The sequence below is a fragment of the Clytia hemisphaerica genome, unplaced genomic scaffold (genome assembly GCF_902728285.1).
Source record: "Clytia hemisphaerica strain Z4C2 unplaced genomic scaffold, Clytia hemisphaerica genome assembly, whole genome shotgun sequence".
In the NCBI taxonomy this organism is placed as follows: Eukaryota; Metazoa; Cnidaria; class Hydrozoa; order Leptothecata; family Clytiidae; genus Clytia; species Clytia hemisphaerica.
Window position 1 is genome coordinate 106,117 of NW_027104095.1, and position 24,369 is coordinate 130,485.

The following is a 24,369-nucleotide window of genomic DNA, read 5'->3' on the forward strand; positions in this document are numbered from 1 at the left end:
AATTTTGGCGGAAAGAAAATTTGGCGGATTTGGCGGATTTGACTGAAATCCGCCAAAATTTCTTTTTTCCGCCATCCGCCAAATTAAACATTTTGAAAATATGATCTCTTTTAAGGTGTTTTTGCTATTTTTTCGCTGTTTTGACGCCATCTTAAGGTTAAATTTTTAAGCGACCGCCAAATTAAATTCCCGCCAAATTTAGTTTTTTCGTCCATCCGCCAAATTAAATTCCCGCCAAATTTAGTTTTTTCGTCCAGCCGCCAAATTAAATTCCCTCTGAAAAAACTTTTCTGGTCATCCGCCAAATTAAATTCCCGCCAAAATTTCTTCCTTTAAGGTACATAAAATATTTCAATTTCTTGTAAGAAGAACCGATATACTTTTGGAGATCAAGAAATTAATGATGAAAAAAAAATATGAGAAATATTTTACGAATTCCGAGATTTTTCCGTCCTAATATACGGAAAATCTGGGACGACCCAAAAAAATGCACTTTTTGTGTTGGATAAAAAGCGCAGGGCACTTTTGTAGAAAAAGTAACGTTTGATTGCTGTTACCGCTACAATGCAACAACATCTTTTCGTCAATTTTTATTTTGTACATGTAAAATACAAGATATATTGTAATCTTTTTAACCAATCATAATATTGCCGATATTTTCTGGATCGCCGATGATAGAATATATTATCGAGAAATAAAGACCAATATTTTATATTTTTCTCTTTCTCCCCTTCTTAAAGGTGAAATGTGAACAGTACTGGCCAGAAGGAAAGGCTTTGCAATACGGATCAATTGTCGTCACCGTCAACTCCGTCAGTGAAATGACGGATTACACTGTCCGTGTGTTCACACTTCATAAGGTATGTCGGAATTCGTGATAATTTTTAAGTTCGTTATTTTATGTTGTTCTTTCAGACACGTGACTTAGCTCTAGTATAGATCCCTACTGGATTCTTTAACCTTGGAACAATAAAATTTCATTCGCCATTGGGATTTTGATAGGGCCAATAAAGTTATTGGCCTCATTAACAGACTTCGCAAACATGTACCTAGGAAATCTCTGCTAACTATTTATAAATCTTTCATTAGACCTCATCTTGACTACGGTGATATCGTATATGACCGTCCAGGTAATGCCTCTTTTGTGCAGAAGCTGGAAACCATTCAATACAATGCCTGTTTAGCCATCACAGGCTGTTTTCATGGAACGTCTCAGGATAAAATATACTCTGAGCTTGGTCTTGAAAGCCTTGCTGACAGGCGTTTTGCAAGAAGAATGACATTCTTCTATAAAATCATAAACAACTTGACTCCGTCTTATTTACGTAACTACCTGCCAGCAAGGCTTATAGCACCCATAGCTCTGAGAACAAGAAATCCTATTTATCCTCTTAATATACGGACTTAACGTTTCCGAAACGCTTTCTTTCCCTACTGCATATCTCAATGGAATATCCTGGACGATGATATAAGAAATCTACCTTCCATCAAAACCTTTAAGAAAGCTATTTATAAATTTTTGAGACCGAACCAGTGTCATGTTTTTGATGTCCCTGATAATCAAGGTGTTGTCCTTCTCAATAGGCTTCGTGTTGGATTCAGTCATCTCAATGAGCACAAGTTTAGGCACGGTTTTCGTGATACTTTAGACCCTTTCTGTGGTTGTCGGACAAACTCTGTTGAAAATTCACAACACTTTATTTTGCATTGCTCTATATATTCCCATGAAAGACAATCTCTATTCAACAAGCTTCATACCTTATAGGCATAATTTTTTTCCCACTTAAACCCTCTAAATTTTGTCGGCTTTTATTATATGGTGATGAAAGCCTATCTTCACTTCTAAACCAAGCAATTCTTTGTTCCTTTGTTACTTTTATGCATGAAACCGGTAGGTTCAGTGGGGCACTATTTTAAACTATTTAAATCTCAAACAATCATAGCTCACCTTTTCCATCTATTCCTAATGTTTTTTTTTATATTAATTTTATAAACAAAAACCTTTTTTCTTTTATATAGCCTTGTACCTCTGGCGATATCCCTTCTTGGTGTCTAGCGGGGGCTAAGATAAGGCTATTATTTTTTGTCAGTAGTGTTTCGTCTTATTTGTTCGTTAGTGTACCGTGTAACCTATATTATAAAGAAAAAAAAAATAGGGATTTTTATCCCCACTGTAGAAAAAGGTTCCACCGGGGCTGTGAGACAGGGGTGTGAAGTTATAAATTGTGAATAAATATACGAAAGAGATTTTATGCACCATTATAGGTGAACAGTCCAGAAATGGGGAAACGTGAGGTCCGTCAATATCATTACATGTCTTGGCCGGATCACGGCGTACCCGGACACCCGACCTCCATGCTGTCTTTCGTACGTCACGTGATGGGAGATATGAAGAACAGAAGACAAGAAGGTCCCGTTGTCGTTCATTGCTCGTAAGTCCGCAAACTCCAATGCACTGTAGAGTCTTTTTAACTCGAATTTCTATAACTCGAATGTCGTCTCCTTAACTCGAACTAGTTTACTGTAGTGTCCGTTTAGATAACAATGCCTGATAAACATTACTCCATACTCGAAGCCTCGATAACTCGAACAAATTTATGTTCCCCGTGTGTTTTCGAGTTATGGAGACTCAACTGTAATTAGATCGATAGGCATCGTCTTCTGAAATTTATTGGGATGGGTGTAGGACTACCTCAGAGGAGAAAGAATCATATAGTGCTGATCAGGCGTTGCGACTTAGCAATCGAGAGCTAGCCTATACCATAGACTTCACTACGAAGTAACGTCTATTCCACTGTGTTACTTTTTTGAATGTTTTGAACGCAGGTTTTTGTGCTCCAAACAATTAAATTCTCGAAGCTCTTGCAGTAGGGAAAAATCGTCAGAACACTTGAAATGCTTCTTTTTTCAGAAAATCATTAATGTGTACTTAACCGAGAAACTGAATGAAAAATTCCGGTCTTTGGTGAGGTACTTGCTAGACGAGAGCTGCTAAGCCATGGTTTATAAACGTGCTTTTAAAGCGCTTTAGAGATTTTTTAAAGATTTTGCAAATGTATGGAATATAATGTAAACGAATAATTTAATAAGTTTTTCCAAAAAAATAATTAGTGCTCATTTTTGTTGGTACCCTTTTAGAGTAAACATTTTTTCTTGAATAACCCAATAATGAAATTCAATTAATTGTCAAATCCCTGTAATTCGAACTTCTGTAATTTGAACAATGTCATAAATGGAGTAACCCAGGGACTCCATCCTATGAAAGTGGCGTCTTAGTCATTTCCAGAAATTTCTCGAATTCATATAAAACATTGGTCCCCTTAACTGGAAAGTTGTCCAAATACTCACTGATCATATTAGAATCTACCGTAACTTGGTCTAACGTCGACACCCCTCCTCTAATTCCGACACCCTTTTTATCAGCTGAAATTGATAGAAAGGTCAAAATAGTTTTTCTTTGCTTTAGCGGTCAGAGAGGAATAATCCTTTTTCAATCAGTGATTCAAGCTTTCATATTACTCCTGTCTCTAAAAAAGGGTGTCGGGATTAGACGAGGGATGTCGATATTAGACCAACTTACGGTATCCTTGTTCCATTGAAGATCGAATTAGGGAGAGTGAACTGAGTGTCTAACAATTTGTTCTATTTTACATTTCACAGGGCAGGCGTTGGTCGAACGGGTACGTTTATAGCAATCGAGACAGGTTTACGGCAAATCGAACACGATCAAACGGTTGACATCTATGGTACGGTGTGTCGGATGCGAATGCAACGCAACTTTATGGTACAAATTGAAGGACAGTACAAATTCATCTATGTCTCGTTACTTGATAGGTGAGAAAATTATTAAGTCATTTCAGTAATAATAACTCTATTCCTCATGATTATTGCTTTGAAAACATGTTCAAAAACAGATTTGCTTTTAATGGGATTTATGTTCTCGGTTGGTTGAGCTTATCTGCTTCTTTGAAGTTTTATTTTCAATCTTTTTGGGTAATTTTTTGGAATTTTGTTCAAAGATATAAGGTCTTTTCATAATTTTAAATATCAACTTTTAATTTCGCAGACGACACCCAAATCCACGAAAACCGAAAAGCTTAATCCCCACAAAATTTAATCCCGTTAAAGTGTTTCAAATTTAGTAAAGCTATAATTGTCCTTTGTTATCAATTTCTAACCTAATGCAAACTCCTTTTATTCAGTGTGATTTGTGGTAACACCGAGATTGAGCCATCAGAATTGGTCGGCAAAATCCGTTATTTAAATTTGGTCGACCCTAAGACCGGAAAGACGAACTTCCATGAAGAATTTAAGGTACGTATAAAGCCTAGGTCTGAAAAATCTCATACACGCCTTTTTATGAGAACAATTTTTTAAGAACACTAGAGACTGAAAATTGGGCCTCAGATTTTAGAAATTGCTAAAATAGTACTGATTTCAACTGATTTTAAAACCCTTATTAAGAACATCGTAATAATATTTAAACCTGAAAATTTAAAAAAATTAAGAACAGCCTAGCCTGATCCAAAACTGATTCTTATTAGAAAAAATCATGTAACAGATCAATCATTCTTCCAGCATCTCGCTCTGCTCTAAAAGGATGTGGCCAATGTTATGAAGCCACGGCCATATTATAGTGAGTGTGTGACATGCACGGACTTATTATGGGGCCCCCAAAACGGTTTTCGTGATGGCGTGATTAGGTGATTTGGAAATTTTTTCTTCGTGATTGCGTGATCAGAGGTCAAAACATGATCGTGATTTGGAATATTTTTGAGCCGTGATGCGTGACTTGGACTTTTTCAAAGGGATGTGTGATTATCCAAATCAGAACTACCGCTGGAGGTTATTCATTGAAGGATATGATTTTCTACCTTGTGTCGATAAACCAAACGCTTTACCAGTGTGTCATAGAGAGCTTCAGAAAATTCCTTGTCGGTTCTTATACACCTTTCAGCCATTGACTGTGTGGTCAACTTCTGAGGGATCTGGTAATGAATTTACAAGAAGGTGACATCAAAATTTTTCCACCTCAGCCGAAACCATAGTTTGGTTCTCGCCTTTGCGGTGTCACTTAACTATAACCCCCTCCCCCAACAAAAAAAGGTTCGTCCAACCCCCTGTATGGTTTCTTAATGGAACAGCCCAATCTAGGGATGCGCCCATCCTACATTAAATTCCACTTTCATTTGCAGCGTTTGAAAACAGGCATGACAATCACAAAAAATGAATCAATTAATAAGATTCTAAACGAATTATACTACACAAATTACATATCTTTTACTGAAATGGCATAAATGGGTGTTGAGAAAAATGTGAAAAAGGTGTGAAGGCATGGATTATAAGAGCCTCTTAATACAATTTTTCATCCATGTTTTTTAATCCGGACCTAATTTTACGTTGTTTGTCTTCCTTTAATTTCCAGCGTTTGGAAACCGGCATGACGAGTACAGATTACACACACTCCGATGCCGGACACACTGAAAACAAACAAAAGAACAGATACCTTAACATTCTGCCTTACGACCACAACCGAGTCAAATTGATGCCGATCGCAGGTTCTCGGTCTTCAGATTACATCAATGCCAGCATGATAGATGGATTCCAGCAGAAGAACGCGTTCATAGCAACCCAAGCACCATTGGAAAACACGGTTATTGATTTCTGGCGAATGATTCAGGAAAAGAACGTACACACCATTGTCATGTTAACTAAACTAGTGGAAAGAGACCAGGTAATAGAGATGAGAACCTATGCTAAATGTTAATCGAGCCATCTTATTCATGATATGCACCATTGCAAAAAAAATAAAGGATTGAGCAAATTGCATATCGAAATTTTTTATCATTCAGTGGTGGGTGGGACAATTTAAGGACTCCTTTTCCTGTTGCGGTGGGATCACATTGAAGCTCTTACAAGAGAATGTGTTAATACTTTAAATCTAACTTTTCACATCCCAATAAAACCAAAACTGTCTCCAACGATGAAAAGTTGGAGATGCGCTTACAATGGGAATTTCAAGCACTTTATTTTGACCGTCCTACGACCAAAATACTCAATTTTGAATTCAGTTTTAAAACTCAATATATGAAAATTTTTACTATGTGTCAGCAAAATGGTATGAATATGTAAGAAGAGGGACAAAATCAAAATTTTCCTCGCTTTATGGTAAGCAATCCTTGAAAATAAACTTTTCATAGGGCATCCAAAGGGTCAAATTTCAAGGCCTTCCATTAGTATTGATTGCTCCGAGAGGTTACCAAATTGAAAGAAACGCAATTTCAAATCTGGAAAACAGCTAGTGACAAAAGTGCTTGGACTTTTAACTGACATAAAATGTTTTTCTTTTTTCCAATAGGACAAATGTTACTTATATTGGCCGCAAGCTGGTACAGTGTCGTACGGCGCAACGCACGTCGAAATGGAAAATATACGTCAAGAAGACGAAAATATAATTGTCCATGATCTACGTATTTCCAATAGAGAGGTTAGTATGCTCTAACATCGCATCGTACTGGTATAACCGCAATTTCCAAAATTTATTTCGTAATCTCATGGTTGATTGAAATTCGATTGACGTTTTTGCTTACGTTGATTTGTAAATTCCCGCGAATTTGTAATTTCCCTCCTAGCTTTTGTAATTTCCATTGTTTGGAAATTTATCACCTTTTTCGAATTTCTTACTAACATCTGGTGTTCCCACGTCGAGTTCCCACTTTTTCCCTTTGATGACCAAGCCGTTTAGTCATAAGTAAATAATAGTAACGGCTTGTTCATCAAAGAGAAAAGGTGAGAACTCGACGTGGGAACACCAGATGTATCAAAAAGACATCTTAGACCACTAGATGTTTATTTGATAAAAAACATCCAAAACTTTTGAAGCCTTTGGATGTTCTTAACTTTTTTAGTTTTAAGGCCAAAAATTAAGATTAACATGTTCCATTTTGTGGGAATTTTGTCCATTTTCCTAAGAAATTGAGTGTTGAGTCCTCAAAGTCTTAAAATGTTCTTAACTTGCTCTTATCATTTTAGCCATCAAAGCCTTATGTTCTTATATAGTTAGTTCTTATTCGAGCTTTGTATTAAATTGCTTCTTTAGTTTTTTCTGATTTTTTGCATAAAGGCAGAGGGGAAAGGTTCTCGTAGCCCTTCGAGTATTTTAGAGGAAAAATGAATTCTTTTGACAACTTTTGAAATGTTTATCCAAATGACTTGGAATTGGAATCTTAAGTAAAAAAATTTTCTTATTAAAAAAACCTGTAAGCCATTATCCCGGGGGGGGGGGGGGGGGGGGGGGGGGTACTAGGGTTTCGAGCTGCCGCCCGACTTTCGAACTTTGGACCCTTACCGGGACTAAAAAGGAGAAAACAAAGGGTAATTTGGGGAATTTTACGACCCTTAGCGGGACAAATTTGACCAATTTTGACCAAGTTTCGATTTTCAGGGATTAAAAAATAGAAATTTTCCTATTTTTCTGACCCTTAGTTTGACTGAAATTTGATTTTCTGTTTTTTCCGACCCTTAGCGGGACTTTGGAAATCCAAAAAAGGTACCCTTAAGGGCATTATAAGCACTTTGAACATTTCTTTAGACTGGCAAATCATGGCAAATTAAACACTTCATGTACACCGGGTGGCCTGATTCCGGATCACCCACCACCGGTACCGAATTCATTAATCTGATTGGTTCAATACAAAGGACGCAACTCAGCGTACAGTCTGGTGGTCCAACTCTTGTCCATTGCAGGTCAGTTTTATACCATTGTAGTGGTATTTGTCAATAAATGTTTCCCACTTACCAGTTTCCATCCAACTAAAGCATGTATCTAATAGACCTTTGCATAAATTACGTCACGAACATCACTCGCCTCGTATTCAAACAATTTCCATGGTGATCATGTTCCTTGAAACATTAAATGTTTTTATTATGAATAGGAAGTATAGTTTTAATAAAATCCGCTGGGAGTTAATCACCATGGCAATAATTTCAAAATGAGGAAAGTGATGTTCGTGACGTAATTTATGAAAAGGCCTATTCGTAATAAACGTAATTTCAAATTTTTTACATAAAAGCGTCCAGTTTTTGAAGCTTTCGGATGTTCATAAACTAATAAAAGCCTAATGAAAATGTTCTCAAATGTCCGGTCAATCAACCCTCAGTTGTTTTTCTTTCATTTTACAGTGGCGGTGTTGGGCGGACGGGCGTCTTCATAACAGTTTACAACACGATAGACAAACTACGCTCGAATAATGTGATCGACATTTTCCACACAATACGACAACTGAGGTTACAGAGGGTTGCCATGTGCCAAACACTGGTAAGAACCACCATTATTTATATTCATGATATGCACCATTGCGATATCTTCTAGCATTACATGACGGCCCCAAATAGTTAATTGGATGCATGTGACGTATTGACTTATTTTACGTCACTTACAACCAATCAGCTCATAGGTCAGTGATGTAATGCCGATGTAATGTAAAGTCCTTTAGTGGTATTTTTATCTTAAAATACATGCCTTTTTAATACTAATTGGGATCCAAGCGCTGACCTTTATAAACCCTGGGCCGGTTGATTTCTGTTGATTATCTGGTTTAAGTTAGAGAATGACTGGTGGATCACATTAATGCATTTTTGTTTTTGCATTTTAAATTGTTGTCAATACTTTTATAAACCCTAAATTAAGCTATATTCGTCATCTTATGATCGAAGTTTAAAAGAATAAACTACCTACTAACCACTCGTTGTTTTTTATATTCATGATATGCACCATTGCAATGTTTTTCCGCGGACCCAACAGCTGATTGATTGAAAGTGACGTATTGACTGATTTTACTTCACTTACAATCAATCAGCTATTGGGTCCGTAATAATTTCAGAAGACATTGCATATCATGAATAAGCTTGTAGACCTTTCATGTATCGAATGGATTTCTCCATTCTCTCTCTTTCTCTTTTCAGGACCAATATATTTTCTGTCACAATGCACTAAAAGACTATCTAGATTCTTTCGATTTGTACGCTAACCCACAAGCATTAGCATGTTGATGCAGCGTTGATGATACAAGGTAAAAGTCGACGAGATATAAATAGCGGTGGAGTGCTGCGATGAAGAGCTGATTGTGTTTACCTCTCCATCACCGTTTCATGTAGAAATAAAAAGAGAGTACCTTCACTTCGAAAATTACTGGTGATAACACGATAATAGGATATACCATGACATGTATTGCATCAAATACGTTTGCGACTGCTGTCGGAGAGCATCATGGTAGATATGATATCAATAGAGGTTCATGTTTTGTTAGGTTACGTAATTACGATCTCTTACGCAAAAGGAACGTTTGTTTCCATAACGACAGAAATTACTTATCTTAACAAAACAGGAAAAAACCTTTATAAGTGGAATACCATCCAAAATAGTCTCGTCTAGGTTGGTGTTGTTTAACCCTATTCGTACTAGGGGGGGGCTCTTTCTGTTCGGAGGTCAAACTATTGGTAATAGCTCCTGAAATAATAAAGCTTTTGCCTTGAAATTTTCTGTAAATTCCTAACTTTTATTTAGCTTCAAAATAAAAAAAAATTTGACACCTAAAGATTTTCACACCTTGAGCATGATGACATTTCTGACAGAAAGGTGTCACAAAAATTGACACTTTTCCAATACAAATTTATTTTTAATGTCAAATATATCGTTTAAACCGTAATTTATTGAATATTTAGGATAAAATAAGCACTTTAAACTCAGACAAGTTTTTTCTAAAGCTTTTGTTAGAATACAATAGTTATTTATAAGAACAAAGGAAATTTCCGGTTTTTGCTCACTTTGGGCATGATGAGTGACGTCATCAAAAAAATTTTTTGTCAAAAGTTACCTTACGTGACAAGGATCTTGTGTGCCAAATTTCATCCTAAAAGACCCACTAGATCAAAAGTTAAGGGGTGGTACAGGAAAAGCCCCCCCCTAGTTCTGAACCGCCCCTAAAAGCCTAGTATGAATAGGGTTAAGGTACATAATATATTTTGTTATAAACAACCAACCGTATGACTCAGAAGAATACTGTTTGACATTTTTTAGTACATGGAAAAGTTCCTGCATAGAGAAAGCTATGTAAAGCAAAAAAAAACTAAAAGTTTTATAGTAAATGTTTTGAGATGCAGTTTTTTAAGACGGTTCTTTATTTTTCTATCACCTTTTTTATACAAACAGAAACGTGCTACACGTTTAGAAGCTGTTTTCGTAACAATCCTTCTCTCCAATGTTTTGCAACTATCTGTTATTGGGAATGGGCTCTTCCAGAAAATCTAGGGAGTGGAGGATATATTTATCTGTATTTTTTTTCAATAATCTACCACCCCTGGACATCTCGATTTTCCACCAAGTGGATAAGTCTCCCTGGACAATTGAAAATATGCCTGAATAGATTAACCCCACGGGCATGACGATCTTTTATTTTACAAAACCCCTGGATATCATATCCTTTAACACCTGGATACTAACGTATCCTTCAATCTTAGAATGGGCTCTTCCAAAAAGTGTTCGCACATGGGCATGAAGGATGGAGGATATATTGTCTATGGGGTAATAAAAAATATAGACTTGGGGGGAAAACTTGCTGTGTTTGGAGGTAATTTTTAATATCCTTGGGGTCAACTGATGCTTGTTCGCGGGTTAGACTTGCTGTACGGGGGTCAAAAGTGGTCCTCCACCCACCCACACATTTTTTTCTGGAAGAGTCCCATTTGATGTAAAACAAATCAAAATTGAGTGAACCATTTAGACTGTTCAGGTTTGTGGTCTAATACCAACAAGTTTTATAGATCACACAATTTTTATATCATACGATCAAACTTATTAGCGTTAGCATTATTCAAAGAATACGTAGTTTTTACGGACAGAAACTTTATTATTAAAATTCAATTAGGTATTATATCTAATCCTAATAAATATGGTTTATATTATATTATAGTATAGAAGCATAGGAACTACGGAGTATTTTTAATTTATACTTTAATTTCTCGTTTAACCCCTAGCCTACTAGCGCTATTAGGAAATTAGAAAACTTAGCTAGTACAAATCTCCTCTAGAATATCTTTCCAACGATGTAAAACTTTTCATTTCACAAATGGGCATAAATTAGTTTTGAGAAATTCTTGAAAAAGTAAAGTGTTTGCACACCTTTGAGGCGGACATTTAAAAAATAAATTTAACTTAAAGCGCCGGCGAATTAATAGACAGAATAGCTATGAAACACTTCTTCAGTTATAAGGTGTGATTCGATTATATTTTAACGGTCGACTGACGGTATTTTGCCTGGTATATAATAGCACCTCTTTCTTCAGTTTTTGAAAATGCTTTGACCTTGTCTTGCTTACTGTATCACTTTTTTTTAATTTTTGTTGGTATTTATTTAAACTTTTATTTACTTTTGCTTCTGTTTTGTTTTTAATCATCCCAAATCCTACCCTTTTTAGGTTTGCACGGGAATTTGACATAACCTGCGTTCACCTTAACTTTCCTAAACTGGGCTCTCGTTTTTCTGATACAGTACTTCGTGGAAAAAAACTTTTCGCGGCTTTTTACCGAAATTTCTTTCCGGTAAGGGCAAAAGCTCATGTAAAGACTCACGAAAGTTCATTCTCTTAAAAAATATACTGTTCCTTAAAATCTACCTTTGTTTGTCATCCAAAATAACTTAGAAAAAAATGATTTTTTGAAACCCAGAAGTTGTTTAATAAAGGACATTCATGCTAAACAAACTTGGAGACTGGAATACACGCTTTTTTTTTTTATAAGAATACACTTTATAAGAATGTCCATGATGAAAATGGCCAAAAAATTAAGAATATGGTAAGAATATCACCATCATGGAATTTAGCAACTGAACCTAAGAATGCCATTTTAAAGGCATTTTAACCTGTAGATTGCCAATTTCGATCTTAACCTAGGAATACCGTAAGAATATTTTTGGATGATTTTCGCCAAAAAGTTAAGAATATTCATGATGAAATGAAAAAAACACTATTCTTATAAAAAAAAAGCGTGTATGAGTATAAAACTCCATTCGCTATGTGCACTCTTTTTTGCTACAATTTGGATAGCAAAGAAGAGTGCAAACTGGAAGCGAATGGGCTTAACCTGGTCACGTAGCTACAAAAGATTTTGTGATAAAAATAAGGCTGTAATTTTTGTACTATTTTCACTTATTTTTATATCTCGTTATAAATAACATTCTTTTTTATACACTTCTTTATTAGACGTTTCGTGGTACAAAGATCTTTACCTTTTACTAGGCTATTCCAGAAAAGAATTTATTTATTTATTTTATTCATAGAATTATATTTCACAGGTCTATCGACCTCTACGAAATAATTTTAGATTTATAAATTGTCTAATTCTTCATCTGTCGTCCAGTCGTCAGAAGATATGGACAGAAGAGAAGACGTTGTTTTGGTCTTTGTCCTAGATTTTCGAACTAGGCGAAGGTTTGTTCTAGGGCTTCCTCTTACATGCCAAATTTACCCCTGGTCATTGGGGAGAACCCTGAAAATTTGACGAACATTTATAAGTCAGTAAAGTTTGTTGAAAAATCTGAACGAGTATCTCCTAGATGAATAAGATTACTGATTATCGGAATTTTGGCAATAATCCAAGAGGGACCCATCCAAGGGTGTTCGACTTTTCAAAAATTACCTCTAATAGCCAAAATAGGTGTAAAATAATTTTTCTGGAATTGCCCATTCGAGGTCGAGTCGCCATGAGACGTCCATATGTTCTTTTTTTCCTCCTACGGGTATGTTATTTGAAAATAGACTTTTGTCAAGAATTTTTTCTTTTTGTAATATACGAAGAATTTATACATTACGTTGTGTTCATATCAATTATTTTGTCGTTGTTTTTCATATCTTAAAGCCTAGTCGATTGGGCTGGATCGACACATTTCGATTACGATAAACTTCTTTTGAGAATGTAATAGGCCAATGTCAGGTATATACTGCAACCCTCATTTTGGTTTGAAATCTTCATTCTTACTCTTGGCAAGTCTATATTGTGCTTTGGAGTAACAATAGACGATATCGGCTTTCCGAATTCTTTCCCGGACGATATTGACTTTCCGTGAATTTTTTTTGCGCAATGCATCATGGGAAATCATTCGGGGAGAATTCGGAAAGCCGATATCGTCTATTCAACGGATTAGAATAGGTGGATTAAGAACTCATAGAAAACACTCCTCGTTAGGTTATCAAACTTTTTTACGAGTTTGCTAGCAATTAAAACTTGATAAGTTGTAAAAAAGTTGTAAAAAATCATTACTTTCAACATTTTCATTGGTCATTACGTATCACGTGGTACATTTTAAATAAGAAAATGCACTTTTTTAGCCCTTTCTATCCAATGGAGAAATTAGCCAAATAATTTGAAATTTATTTTCCTAATTCTAAATACAGTCTTCTTTCACCAGTTTGCAACCCATTCGTGACCCATCGATAGTTTCTTAGTTATAGACCATACGTTAATTTTCACTTATCTGAAGATTGCCATTGACAAAAGATTAAAAATTTACATTAAAACTGGTCTAGCGTTTGTTGATGCTAAAACTTAAGTGCAGGATTTAAAATATTTGCAAAATCATCAAAATTGATCGAATCATAGGACAAATTCGTTTTCGAAACTGTATAAATTGGAAAATTGTTCTTATAAAAACAATGAAAAAACTAAACGAGGAGTGTGCAGAGTCATTTACAGATTTTTCTTGTAACAATGAGAAGACAATGGATCTCTCTTGGGAGAAACGAGAGAAGTTAATCCACCTATTCTAATCCGTTGGTCTATTAAAATTGGTCTTTAAAAAAGCAAAAATAGAACTAGTTTTCCCGATGCACCATGGTGAAAATATATTAAGAATTTTCCTCGTTTTTCGAAATTTGGAGTTCGGGCGAGAAAGTCATTTTGGTCTAATTGATAAAATTTATTCGAGTATTTCAATTAGGGAGGGATTTATAGACTTCCAGGCTATATTCTCTCCGAAGAAATTCAGACCACTAACTTCTCTCTTTTTATATGGGGAATTCTATATGAATAATGAGACTCAGAAATGTCGTTTGGTCAGAGAACAGTGTTAAGTCTGACATGAAGAATTTTAGGCAAAATTAGAGCCGGTGTGACTTTGCGCACTTTGCCGCCATCAATTATATTATCAATTAAAAAATCCGCTACCACTGTCACCGGCTTTTAAAATGAACGAAATGCTAACTTTAATGGCTTTAATTGATAACGGCAAAGTGCGGGAACCCACCGGTAAGCAAGGCTCAGTGTCGGCGGCAAAGTGCGAGAATCGGCTGACAAATTAATGAAATACAGCGACGGCAATGTGCGAAATTATAAGCTCGGCGGCGGCAAAGTGTGGTCGGCGGCAAAAGATGCGGCGGCAAAGTGCGAAATCGGTACAAAAGCGGCGGCAAAGCGAAATAAAGTGTGCTCGGCGGGAAGTGCGGAGAATAATTCGGCGGCGGCGGCAAAGTGCAGAGAATATAAGCCAAAGTGCGAGATTGTAAGCTCGGCGGCAAAGGCGAAAGTGCGAAGATTAGAATAACTCGGCAAAGTGCGGAATAATGCGGAAAAAGTGCAGAATATAAGCTCGGCGGCAAAAGTGCGAAGAATCAGCTGATAAACTAATGAAACCCGGCGGCGGCAAATGCAAATATACGCTGGCGGCGGCAAAGTGCAGAATAAGCTGAAAAACTAATGAAAACTGCGAAAGTGCGAGAATATAAGCTTGGCGGCGGCAAAGTGCGAGAATATAAGCTTGGCGGGCAAAAGTGCAGAATAAGCTGGCGGCAAAAAAGGATAAATATAATTCAGCGCGGCAAAGTGCGAATTAATATAAGCTCGGCGGCGCAAGTGCTATAAGCTTGCGGCGGCAAGGCAGAAGTGCAAAGTATAAGCTTGGCGGCAGAAAGTGCGAGAATATAAGTTCGGCAAGGCGGCAAAGTGCGATAAGATAATCTAGCTGGCGGCAAAAGTGCGAGAATATAAGTTCGGCGGCGGCAAAGTGCGAGAATCGGCTGGTAAGATAGTGAAACACGGCTGCGGCAAAATGTGAGAATATAAGCTCGGCGGCGGCAAAGTGCGAGAATATAAGCTCAGCAGTGGCAAAGTGCGAGAATCAGCTGATAAACTAATGAAACCCGGCGGCGGCAAAGTGCGAGAATATAAGCTCGGCGGCGGCAAAGTGCGAGAATATAAGCTCGGCGGCAGCAAAGTGCGAGAATATAAGCTCGGCGGTGGCAAAGTGCAAGAATACAAGCTCAGCTGCGGCAAAGTGCACGAATATAAGATTGGTGGCGGCAAAGTGCGAGAATCGGCTGCTAAGATAATGAAACACGCGGCAAAGTGTGAAAATATAAGTTCGGTGGCGGCAAAGTGCGAGAATATAAGCTCGGTGGCGGCAAAGTGCAAGAATATAAGCTCGGCGGCGGCAAAGTGTGAAAATATAAGCTCGGCGGCAGCAAAGTGTGAGAATATAAGCTCGGCGGCGGCAAAGTGCGAGAATATAAGCTCGGCTGCGGCAAAGTGCGAGAATATAAGCTCGGCGGCAGCAAAGTGCGAGAATATAAGCTCGGCGCGCAAGTGCGATTAAGCTCGGCGGCGGTAAAGTGCGAAATATAAGCGGTGGCGGCAAGTGCGAAAGTGCGAGCAAAGGTGGAAATATAAGCTCGGCGGCAAAGTGGAGAATATAAGTCGGCGGCAGCAAAGTGCGAGAATATAAGCTCGGCGGCGGCAAAGTGCGAGAATATAAGCTCGGCGGCGGTAAAGTGCGAGAATATAAGCTCGCTGGCGGCCAAGTGCGAGAATATAACCTCGGCGGCAGCAAAGTGCGAGAATATAATCTCGGCGGCAAAGTGCGAGAATATAAGCTCGGCGGCAAAGTGCAAAGTGCGAGAATATAAGCTCGGCGGCGGTAAAGTGCGAGAATATAAGCTCGGTGGCGGCAAAGTGCGAGAATATAAGCTCGGCGGCAAAGTGCGGAAAGGCAAAGTGCGAGAATATAAGCTCGGTGGTGGCAAAGTGCGAGAATATAAGCTCAGCGGCGGCAGAGTGCGAGATTCAGCTGGCAAGCTAATGAAACACGGCGGCGGCAAAGTGCAAAGTGCGAGAATATAAGCTCGGTGACGGCAAAGTGCGAGAATATAAGCTCGGTGACGGCAAAGTGCGAGAATATAAGCTCGGCGGCTGCAAAGTGCGAGAATATAAGCTCGGCGGCGGTAAAGTGCGAGAATATAAGCTCGATGGCGGCAAAGTGCGAGAATATAAGCTCGGCGGCGGCAAAGTGTGAGAATATAAGCTCGGCGGCGGCAAAGTGCGAGAATATAAGCTCGGCAGCGGTAAAGTGCGAGAATATAAGCTCGGTGGCGGCAAAGTGCGAGAATATAAGCTCGGCGGCGGCGGCAAAGTGCGAGAATATAAGCTCAGCGGCGGCAGAGTGCGAGATTCAGCTGGCAAGCTAATGAAACACGGCGGCGGCAAAGTGCAAAGTGCGAGATTTTAAGCTCGGCGGTGGCAAAGTGCGAGAATATAAGCGGCAAAGGCGGCTCGGCGGCGGCGGCGAAAGTGCGAGAATATAAGCTCAGCGGCGGCAGAGTGCGAGATTCAGACGGCAAGCTAATGAAACACGGCGGCGGCAAAGTGCAAAGTGCGAGATTTTAAGCTCGGCGGTGGCGGCAAAATGCGAGATTCAGCTGGCAAGCTAATGAACCACGGCAGCGGCGGCAAAGTGCGAGATTCAGCTGGCAAGCTAATGAAACACAGCGGCGGCAAAGTGCAGGAAGTGGCTGGCAAAGGGAAATCCCCAAGAAATCTTATAACTACAAACGCTTTGGAAGCGCTCTACCTTAGGTTAGAAAGGTAGAGTTTAAAACTCTAAGTTTTAACTCTTACGACCTTAGGAAGAATTAAATAGGGCTCAGAATATAGCCTAGATTTAACAAATAGCCTGAAAGCGACTTTCTAGCCCGAATTTTAAATTGCTAAATACGAGGAATTGTCCAAAATTTTTGGATTAATAAAAACATTTGGATTATTCTTCTCGAAAACATATTTTCAACGGTGTTTCATTTTATTATTAACATATGAATGGGTGGTGTGAAAATGTCAAAAATTATCCACACACATTTGAGACAGACTTTATAATTTGTCTCAAAATGTGTGAAAATACAGAGTATTACAGAGTCGTATAATAGGGTATTTTTTAAATTCTCGATCCACCCATGGCGTTTTAAATTGATTATAGAATGCCATTGTATCGATCTCTAATATATAATTTTATGTTTTATAAATTAAAATAATTAAAATTTATCAAATAAATCTACTTCTTCGTTTCCAGTTGGAAAAAACAGTTTTTGTTTATATATCTCTAAAGCACTTCTTCCAGAGTCGTTTGTTCATGTAAAGAGTTCAAAACTTTTCGTTTCTTTTCCCTGGTCATATATTTGGGCGATGGAAAATCTTTTTGTAGCATCGGAGATCGAACTTCTTCAAAAACATCATCACTGCTACTAAAACAATCATCACTTTTGAGTCTATTATGTTTCTTTTGATTTTGTAAATTTCGAATCATGCATCGTTCAAATTCGGGTGACGCTCGAAATTTTCCAGAGAATTGACTCGGTGATGGCTGTGTTGAGTTTGGTAAGCTTCTATCTCTTATTGTTAGAGCTATATTATTGTTCACGCTATCTGTACTCTGTCTCCGTTTAAATAACGATTCAGCGCTTTGTCGCCGCTTATATATCGACTCGGCGCTCTTACGGCGCATCGAAGACATTAGATCCCTAGAAGACTGGAAACTACTTCGAACAGAGCGTGATGATTTGCGCATGACAGAACGAAGGCTACCACCCATGCCTTCCCAATCATAATTCTTGAATCGTTTGAAAATACACGAACAAAAAAGTTTGAGTGTTGATCTCCGAAAGGAGGTATGTAGATTCGAATAAATAACAGGATTGACGCAGCTATTAAACATCAATATCATTTGTAGCAGAGTGTAGATGAGGAATAATTTAGGCACGTTGTCGTGTGGAATGGCCTTTAGAATATACATCAGGAAAAATATGTTGGATGGAAGGACAAAGATGTAGAAGACAGCGACGATGGTGACGAATAAGAAGGTCGCTTTGCGGTTTCTTTTCAGTCGAATTCCAACCTAAGAGAATGGTTAAGATAAAAATAAGAAAGGCTGACTTATTGGTCAACAAATTATAGTAGGGGGAAATTTGTTCGTTTTTTTTTGAGGTCGCTCGATTTTTTTGGTCAAAACACTTGTTATACATTTTTGGAAAGTCTCTAATTTCTTAAGCTTAAATTTTTATTAATTTTTGACCCTATAATTTTTGCCTGAGACCGTCCTATTTGTCCGAAGATCACACCAAAGTGTCCGAAGAAAAATTGGCACCCATGTTATTTTGATTCACCTGCTACCCCTTAACTTTCCAAAAATGTATAACAAGTGCTTTGACTAAAAAATCGAGCAATTTTACAAATTTCCCCTACTAATTAGGGGTACCTTATTGTTAAAATATTCACCACTTTCCTTTAATACTAGCTCTAATAGGTCTCAGCTTCTAGTGGACCCTGCTAGTGCTCGACTTCCTGAAAGCCCTAAATACTACTAATACTAGACGACTAATTCAGGCAAATTAGAAAAGGGACAAATTGTAACTGATAAAAACTGATATTATCCCACAACAATTAACAAATTATTGTACAACACCCAGATCTCTGTATTACACGGATCATAAACGACTCCAGTCTATAGATTATTGAACAAGTATGTTTCAGTCAAATCTCAAGTTTCAGACATTGAGTATTCGGATAATTTAAAAAGATCTGACGATTTCCTCAAAGGAACTAGAAAACTGTTCAGCATATTCATGACGAAATCTTTTCTGCAGAAATACTCCGGTTTTTGCAAGTAGTAGCAAATTTAAACTATAGAACTGTTTAAAATTTGCCACTGATTGCGAAAACAGGGGTGCATATGTAGAGAATTACACAAGAATACGCAAAACAAATTCCATAGGAATATCACGTATTGAGTTATGCTTTTTATGCTTACTGATAGCGTTAGATAATATTCTCTGGCGTCCATTAGGAACGTAAATAAAGCCTAAAATACACGGGAGACGAGGTTGTCTTCAATTATATTTCTTGCTTCGTATTAGTCAAGACCCTTAATCACACTTAATTACACAAAGCACTGGTGTCTTCTTTCAGAGGGAGCTAGAACCATTAAACTATTTTTCTTGAATCAAGCGTTTTCTTTGTTTTGACGCGGTGATATATATTTTTGTTTCACTCCGGCGTTCGTGTGAAAACCATGGAAGTCACGTGTTTTAGATGGGAGATGAGTGAATTCATTTCCCACCCAAGAGTCTCTATTCTAAAGTCTGTCTGCAGCTGGAGATAAAAATGGCTGTAACTTTTGATAGAATTCGAATCAAGTTGCGATTTTGTGCTTGTTAAAAAGATATTCGTGAGTGGAATATTATCAAGTAAAAATTTGGAGAAAAAAAAGGAAAATGAAAATGAAAAATGAAGAAGAAAAAAATCTTTCAAAAATATTCATTCAATCAAAAGATATCAAACAAAGTTTATTGCTGGTTTACTCTATAAAGTAGTAAAAAACGACAAAAAACAGCCTTTTGTCGATCAACCAGCAATAAACTTTGTTTGATATCTTTTGATTGAATGAATATTTTTGAAAAATCTTTTCACAGTGATGATGATCTAAGATTGAAGAGTCACTCCTGTGAAAATGGTAATTATACCACATTTCTACAAGAAGTTGATTTTTTTTCTTTATTTTTCATTTTCATTTTCCTTTTTTTCTCAATTTTTTTAATTGATAATATTTCACTCATGAATATCTTTTAAACGAGCACAAAATCGCAACTTGATTCGAATTCTATCAAAAGTTACAGCCATTTTTTTCTCCTGCTGCAAATTATTTTGAGACAGACTTTAGTAACGTAAATAAAGGCCTGGAATACACGGGAACGAGGTTGTTAAGGAGCATCCTCCTAGTATATCCATAACAGCCATGACGTTAAATGAACGTTAAAACAATATTTGCATTACATAATATAATAAACTTACCTCTCGTTCATTTTGAGAGAATAAATGACACGTGGCAACTCTCCGGAGTTCGACAGCGATCAATGAATACAATACGGACATAGCAAGCAACGGAATGACTAACTGAATAAAGAAAGCTACAACAATATGCGTCGCGTTCTCATGAAGCGGCATAAAGTTCCGGCAGAAATGTATGTCCGGTAAATGATCTTTTGGGTTATCGTACAACATAATTCGGTCACCCAGAAGATAGATGAAACTCAAACCAGCAGCAAAAGTCCATGTTAAGAATAGCGTCAACGCAATCTGCCAACCTATAATATATACGTGATATGTAATAGTTATCAGACAGTTGCGAGTACAATACAAGAAATATTTTACGAGTATGAGAAATGACGAGAGAAATCTTTTTGCATATTATTTTCAAAATATGTAAAAAAATTCGGAACGAGTAAAATATTTCTTGTATTGTACAAAAGCTTGCGTCTGATAACTGGTTTATCGGTGACTGGTTTATCGGTTTATTCAGTTCCGTTCCGAAACGAAACGGTTCCGAAACAAGTGTGAACGTCAAAATTTGAAACGTCAAAAAAGAAGACGTTACAAAGCAAAAAAAGATCAAAACGGTTTCGCTCCACTTTTTTCATCGGAACGGAACTGCTCCGTTTTCTTGCTCCGAAACGTTCCGAAACCAATATGAACACACTCGATCCGTAACGAAAACCATACCGGAGCGAAGCGGAACAGTAACGTCTGAATATGGACTAAAATAGTACTTGATATTTCTCTGCTTTTAAGGAGAAGGATCAAGGATGAGTTGAGCCACCGAATCGCCTGCGACTGCGTGGTCGCAAACTTATTGACTCATGGAACACCTGTATACCAAAAAAAATTAAATTCATAACGATGATTGAAAAATCAAAACAAACCTTCGATAGGTTTCCGTAAGGGCCACCGTACAATAATGTACCGATCCAACGAGATAATGAGCAGTGTGAGCGATGAAACCGTTATGGTGGTCATAGGTAGAAAAGATATGATTTTGCAGCCTGTATGACCAATAGAGATGAAACTCAATTCCATCAACTCCAAAAGCATTTTCAAAGGTATCACGATGGTTCCGATGAGGTCCGCAAACGCTAAATTCATCATGAAGATCTGCAAAAATAAGAAGAAAAGAATCGGAATGTTATTTAACTAAATTTCCGCGAAATTTTAAAGGTTTTGTTTTTAAATAAGAGTGATATCGTTTGCTTATTCATCAATTTCAATTTACATGCTTTTTTATATTGGATTGACACGGATGTGGAGCAAGCTATTAGTCAGAAAGAGGAGAAGAAAAACATCTTTTCGCTTATATCTGCATAATATAATAGTAGCAAGACACTGTCCTGGTATGAGAAATATGTGTCTGATATGAAACGGAAACACTTACGTAAAAATAAAACCTTTAGTCACTGTATTCATTCCGCAGATGTGTGCAATCCAGGCCTTAAACCAGTTTTTTTCCTTATTTGAAGGCGTTTTTTTGGCCAGAAATATCCTTCAAACTTACCTCGAATAACTTGAGCTTTTTCCATCGATATCCAAAAACAATCAAGACCAACGAATTGCCAACAATTCCCAGAAAGAAAACTAAAATACAGATCACTTCAACAAAAATGACTGCATACGGATTCAATCGATTGTTGCCAGGAGGTAATGCAGTTCCATTGGTTGTTTGGTTGCTAGGGGTGATTGTTGCTAGGGTTGTATTGACAACGGTTGTCATGGTATTATGGAAAGGTTGTGAAGATTCGAACATTTTAGAATCTTGTGTCTAAACGCAGTAGGACTTTCTGAACCCAAATAAAGCTTTCCAATGTATCCTCTCTGTATCTCAGTATGGAGTGACTTCAATAGTTCAAGTACGCTTCAAAATCAAATAAATATATGTCTTTATTCTACACCTAAAGTCTATAATGTTGGAAATAGAAAATAGAAAATAGAAAATTAACCCAAAAATCCTCCAATATCAAGATTCCACAATCAACCAAAAGGTTGCACAGGCATTTAAAGCAAATTGATCAAAAATTAATTGGCACGTGAAAAAAATCTAATAGAAATCTCTAAACTAACCGTTAAAACTTAGAATATTTAAAAATGTGTTGAAATATCGAGAAATATCTTCAGCACGTATCTAAATAGAATCCATGTTTTGACTCATTTTCATTTCATGAAGCAGACAGATTTAATTTTTAAAAGCTTACTGGAGACAAGAAATCAAAATAATTGGTTCACCCAAAATATAGAAGAACTCTCAAAGAGAATCAATGATTTTCAAAATATTTATGGATTTCCAAAAAAAAATATCGTCTAAAGAAAAAATCTTCATTTTAACACCTTTGATTCGAAATTTACGTAGTTGATTTCTTCACACATCACACCCCTACAACTGCTCTACATAAAAATTTCTTAGTACGCGTGTCTTATAAGAGCAAACCATATACAGTAAGTACACAAGGCTTTGATGGCCAAAATATTAAGAACATTTTAAGGCTTTGCTGACTCTAAAACACCCAATTTCTTAGAAAAATGAACAAAAACATCAACAAAATGGTCAACAAAATGGTCAACTTAGGAACATTTTTAGGCCTTGAACTCAAACTGTTAAGAACATCCGAAGGCTTCAAAAAGTTTGGATGTTTTAGTAAAAAAAGTAGGCGTAAATGATATGTAGAAGTCCTCTAGAGAACTCACTTAGTCATTGCATTAAAAAAAATTAAGCTGAACACCTACCACTTTTATCGGAACTTAATGTTTTTCATTCTATGAAATTTGAATTTGAAATCCCCGCTCATAAAAGACACAAAAGACTCTTTCTTCTCTTTCCCTAACGACCGAATCATGTTGAGGGATTTACATCCTACCTAATACCATTAAAACACCTCTACAATATTATTCAATTCGAGAAATATCCCATAATATTATTATAGGTCCAAGCCTTATAGTAATGTAAATGCCATTATCAGCGAAGTAAGCTTGAAAGAATATTTCCACCTCCTAAACTAATAACATAAATTTCAATCCCCACTCTCAACAATCCTCTAAAATGTCTGTGAAAATCCTTTATCCTATTCTTGTTTTCACTAAATGTGAGATCTAGAAATAATACGCTTAGCAAAAATTCCGATATTAAAGAAAAAGGAAGCATTTTAAGTAACCTGGAGACAAACAAAAAAATGAATTTTAAACACATAGGCGTAATTATCGCGAGCGTAGTGATTAAAAACAAAGTTTACATGGGTGGAAAGGAGCACATGGCGCAAGCCAATAGACCTTATCAGAGTTTATGATTTATCTAAAACAGCGATGCTTTATAGGATTGTTTCGGGGATATTAAAATAGAATTCCCTCGAGGAATTCCGAAGAGATTTCTATTGTAATACCCCCGAAACAATCCCACAATGCACCAATTTTTTAGAAAAATCGATAACTCCGAAAAGGTGTATTCAGTTGAAGCTTACCCGGCAATCTGGAACGGAAGCTCGTCTATCTTTAGAAAGTGACTACAACAAGGACTGCGACAACCCATTAATTTTTTGACGAATATTCAAAATCGAAATGGAGATTACTCAAATGAGCTAGATGTTTAGAGAGTGTAGCATCCTTTCTCTAAATCTGTACATCCCTGTGTTACAGACCCGCTGGAACCCTAGTCCCACTGGAAAATTTGGCAACGATTTCGTTCCCGGTAGGAAAATACCCTGAAATTTCAGCCCCACTGGGAAATTGACTTAGATTTCATCCCCATTCGAAATTTAATGTTTAAAAATTGCACTTCAAAACCATCCCACTGGATTTTTTAACCTCGGACAAATACAATTTCCATCCTCATTGGGATTTAAATAGGAATCTTTATTCCCTCTGAGGAAAAAAGTTCCATCGGGGCTGTGAGACACGGTTGTATCGGCGCGTGGCGTAAAAATCTGTATATGCACGGAAATTAGCCTGATGGAACTTTTTTCCTACGTATCGACTTTGCTTCGTTTTGGACTGCTTTAAATGGGGTTGAATTTCTTTTACAACACTCTGGACGGACGAGGAAAGATGTTACGAAGGACAACTTCCAAATAACTGAAATCCCAAAACCTTTTGAATAAATGAGCCTCAACATCGTTTTTCAATTAAACTTTGATGTTCACTTTTCGTGAAGAAAACTCAAATTCTCACAATCTCTAAAATGGCCAACA

General features: G+C 37.1%; 2 protein-coding genes across 3 annotated transcripts in view; one reads left to right on the forward strand and one right to left on the reverse strand.

The window, feature by feature from the left end:
- LOC136812862 (receptor-type tyrosine-protein phosphatase F-like) overlaps positions 1-10,229 on the forward strand; it is a 28,082-nt gene extending 17,853 nt beyond the window's left edge. For both annotated transcript variants that reach the window (XM_067069387.1, XM_067069388.1), the window contains 10 exons: positions 741-860; positions 2,266-2,432; positions 3,661-3,834; positions 4,203-4,314; positions 5,426-5,734; positions 6,359-6,487; positions 7,592-7,746; positions 8,182-8,317; positions 8,965-9,442; positions 10,003-10,229. In XM_067069387.1, the coding sequence (XP_066925488.1) occupies positions 741-860; positions 2,266-2,432; positions 3,661-3,834; positions 4,203-4,314; positions 5,426-5,734; positions 6,359-6,487; positions 7,592-7,746; positions 8,182-8,317; positions 8,965-9,051 (1,389 nt within the window). In that variant the 3' untranslated portion in view covers positions 9,052-9,442; positions 10,003-10,229. The remainder of the gene's footprint in view (positions 1-740; positions 861-2,265; positions 2,433-3,660; positions 3,835-4,202; positions 4,315-5,425; positions 5,735-6,358; positions 6,488-7,591; positions 7,747-8,181; positions 8,318-8,964; positions 9,443-10,002) is intronic.
- A 7,001-nt stretch (positions 10,230-17,230) lies between these two features.
- LOC136812863 (prolactin-releasing peptide receptor-like) lies at positions 17,231-22,095 on the reverse strand. Its single transcript, XM_067069389.1, has 4 exons — positions 21,693-22,095; positions 21,067-21,295; positions 20,159-20,451; positions 17,231-18,206 (listed from the first exon to the last, which is right to left on the reverse strand). The coding sequence occupies exons 1-4, from the start codon at positions 21,939-21,941 to the stop codon at positions 17,415-17,417; spliced, it is 1,563 nt and encodes a 520-aa protein (XP_066925490.1). The 5' UTR covers positions 21,942-22,095; the 3' UTR covers positions 17,231-17,414.
- Between the last annotated feature and the right edge of the window lie 2,274 nt (positions 22,096-24,369).

What these genes read in the sequence shown, in the direction of transcription:
- LOC136812863 (XM_067069389.1), bottom strand. Translation starts at nt 21,941, where the DNA reads ATGTTCGAATCTTCACAACCTTTCCATAATACCATGACAACCGTTGTC. An exon ending in CTTACGGAAACCTATCGAAG is followed by an intron (nt 20,452 to 21,066) that starts GTTTGTTTTGAT and finishes TATATATTATAG; the next exon opens with GTTGGCAGATTGCGTTGACG. An exon ending in TCTCTCAAAATGAACGAGAG is followed by an intron (nt 18,207 to 20,158) that starts GTAAGTTTATTA and finishes CCATTCTCTTAG; the next exon opens with GTTGGAATTCGACTGAAAAG.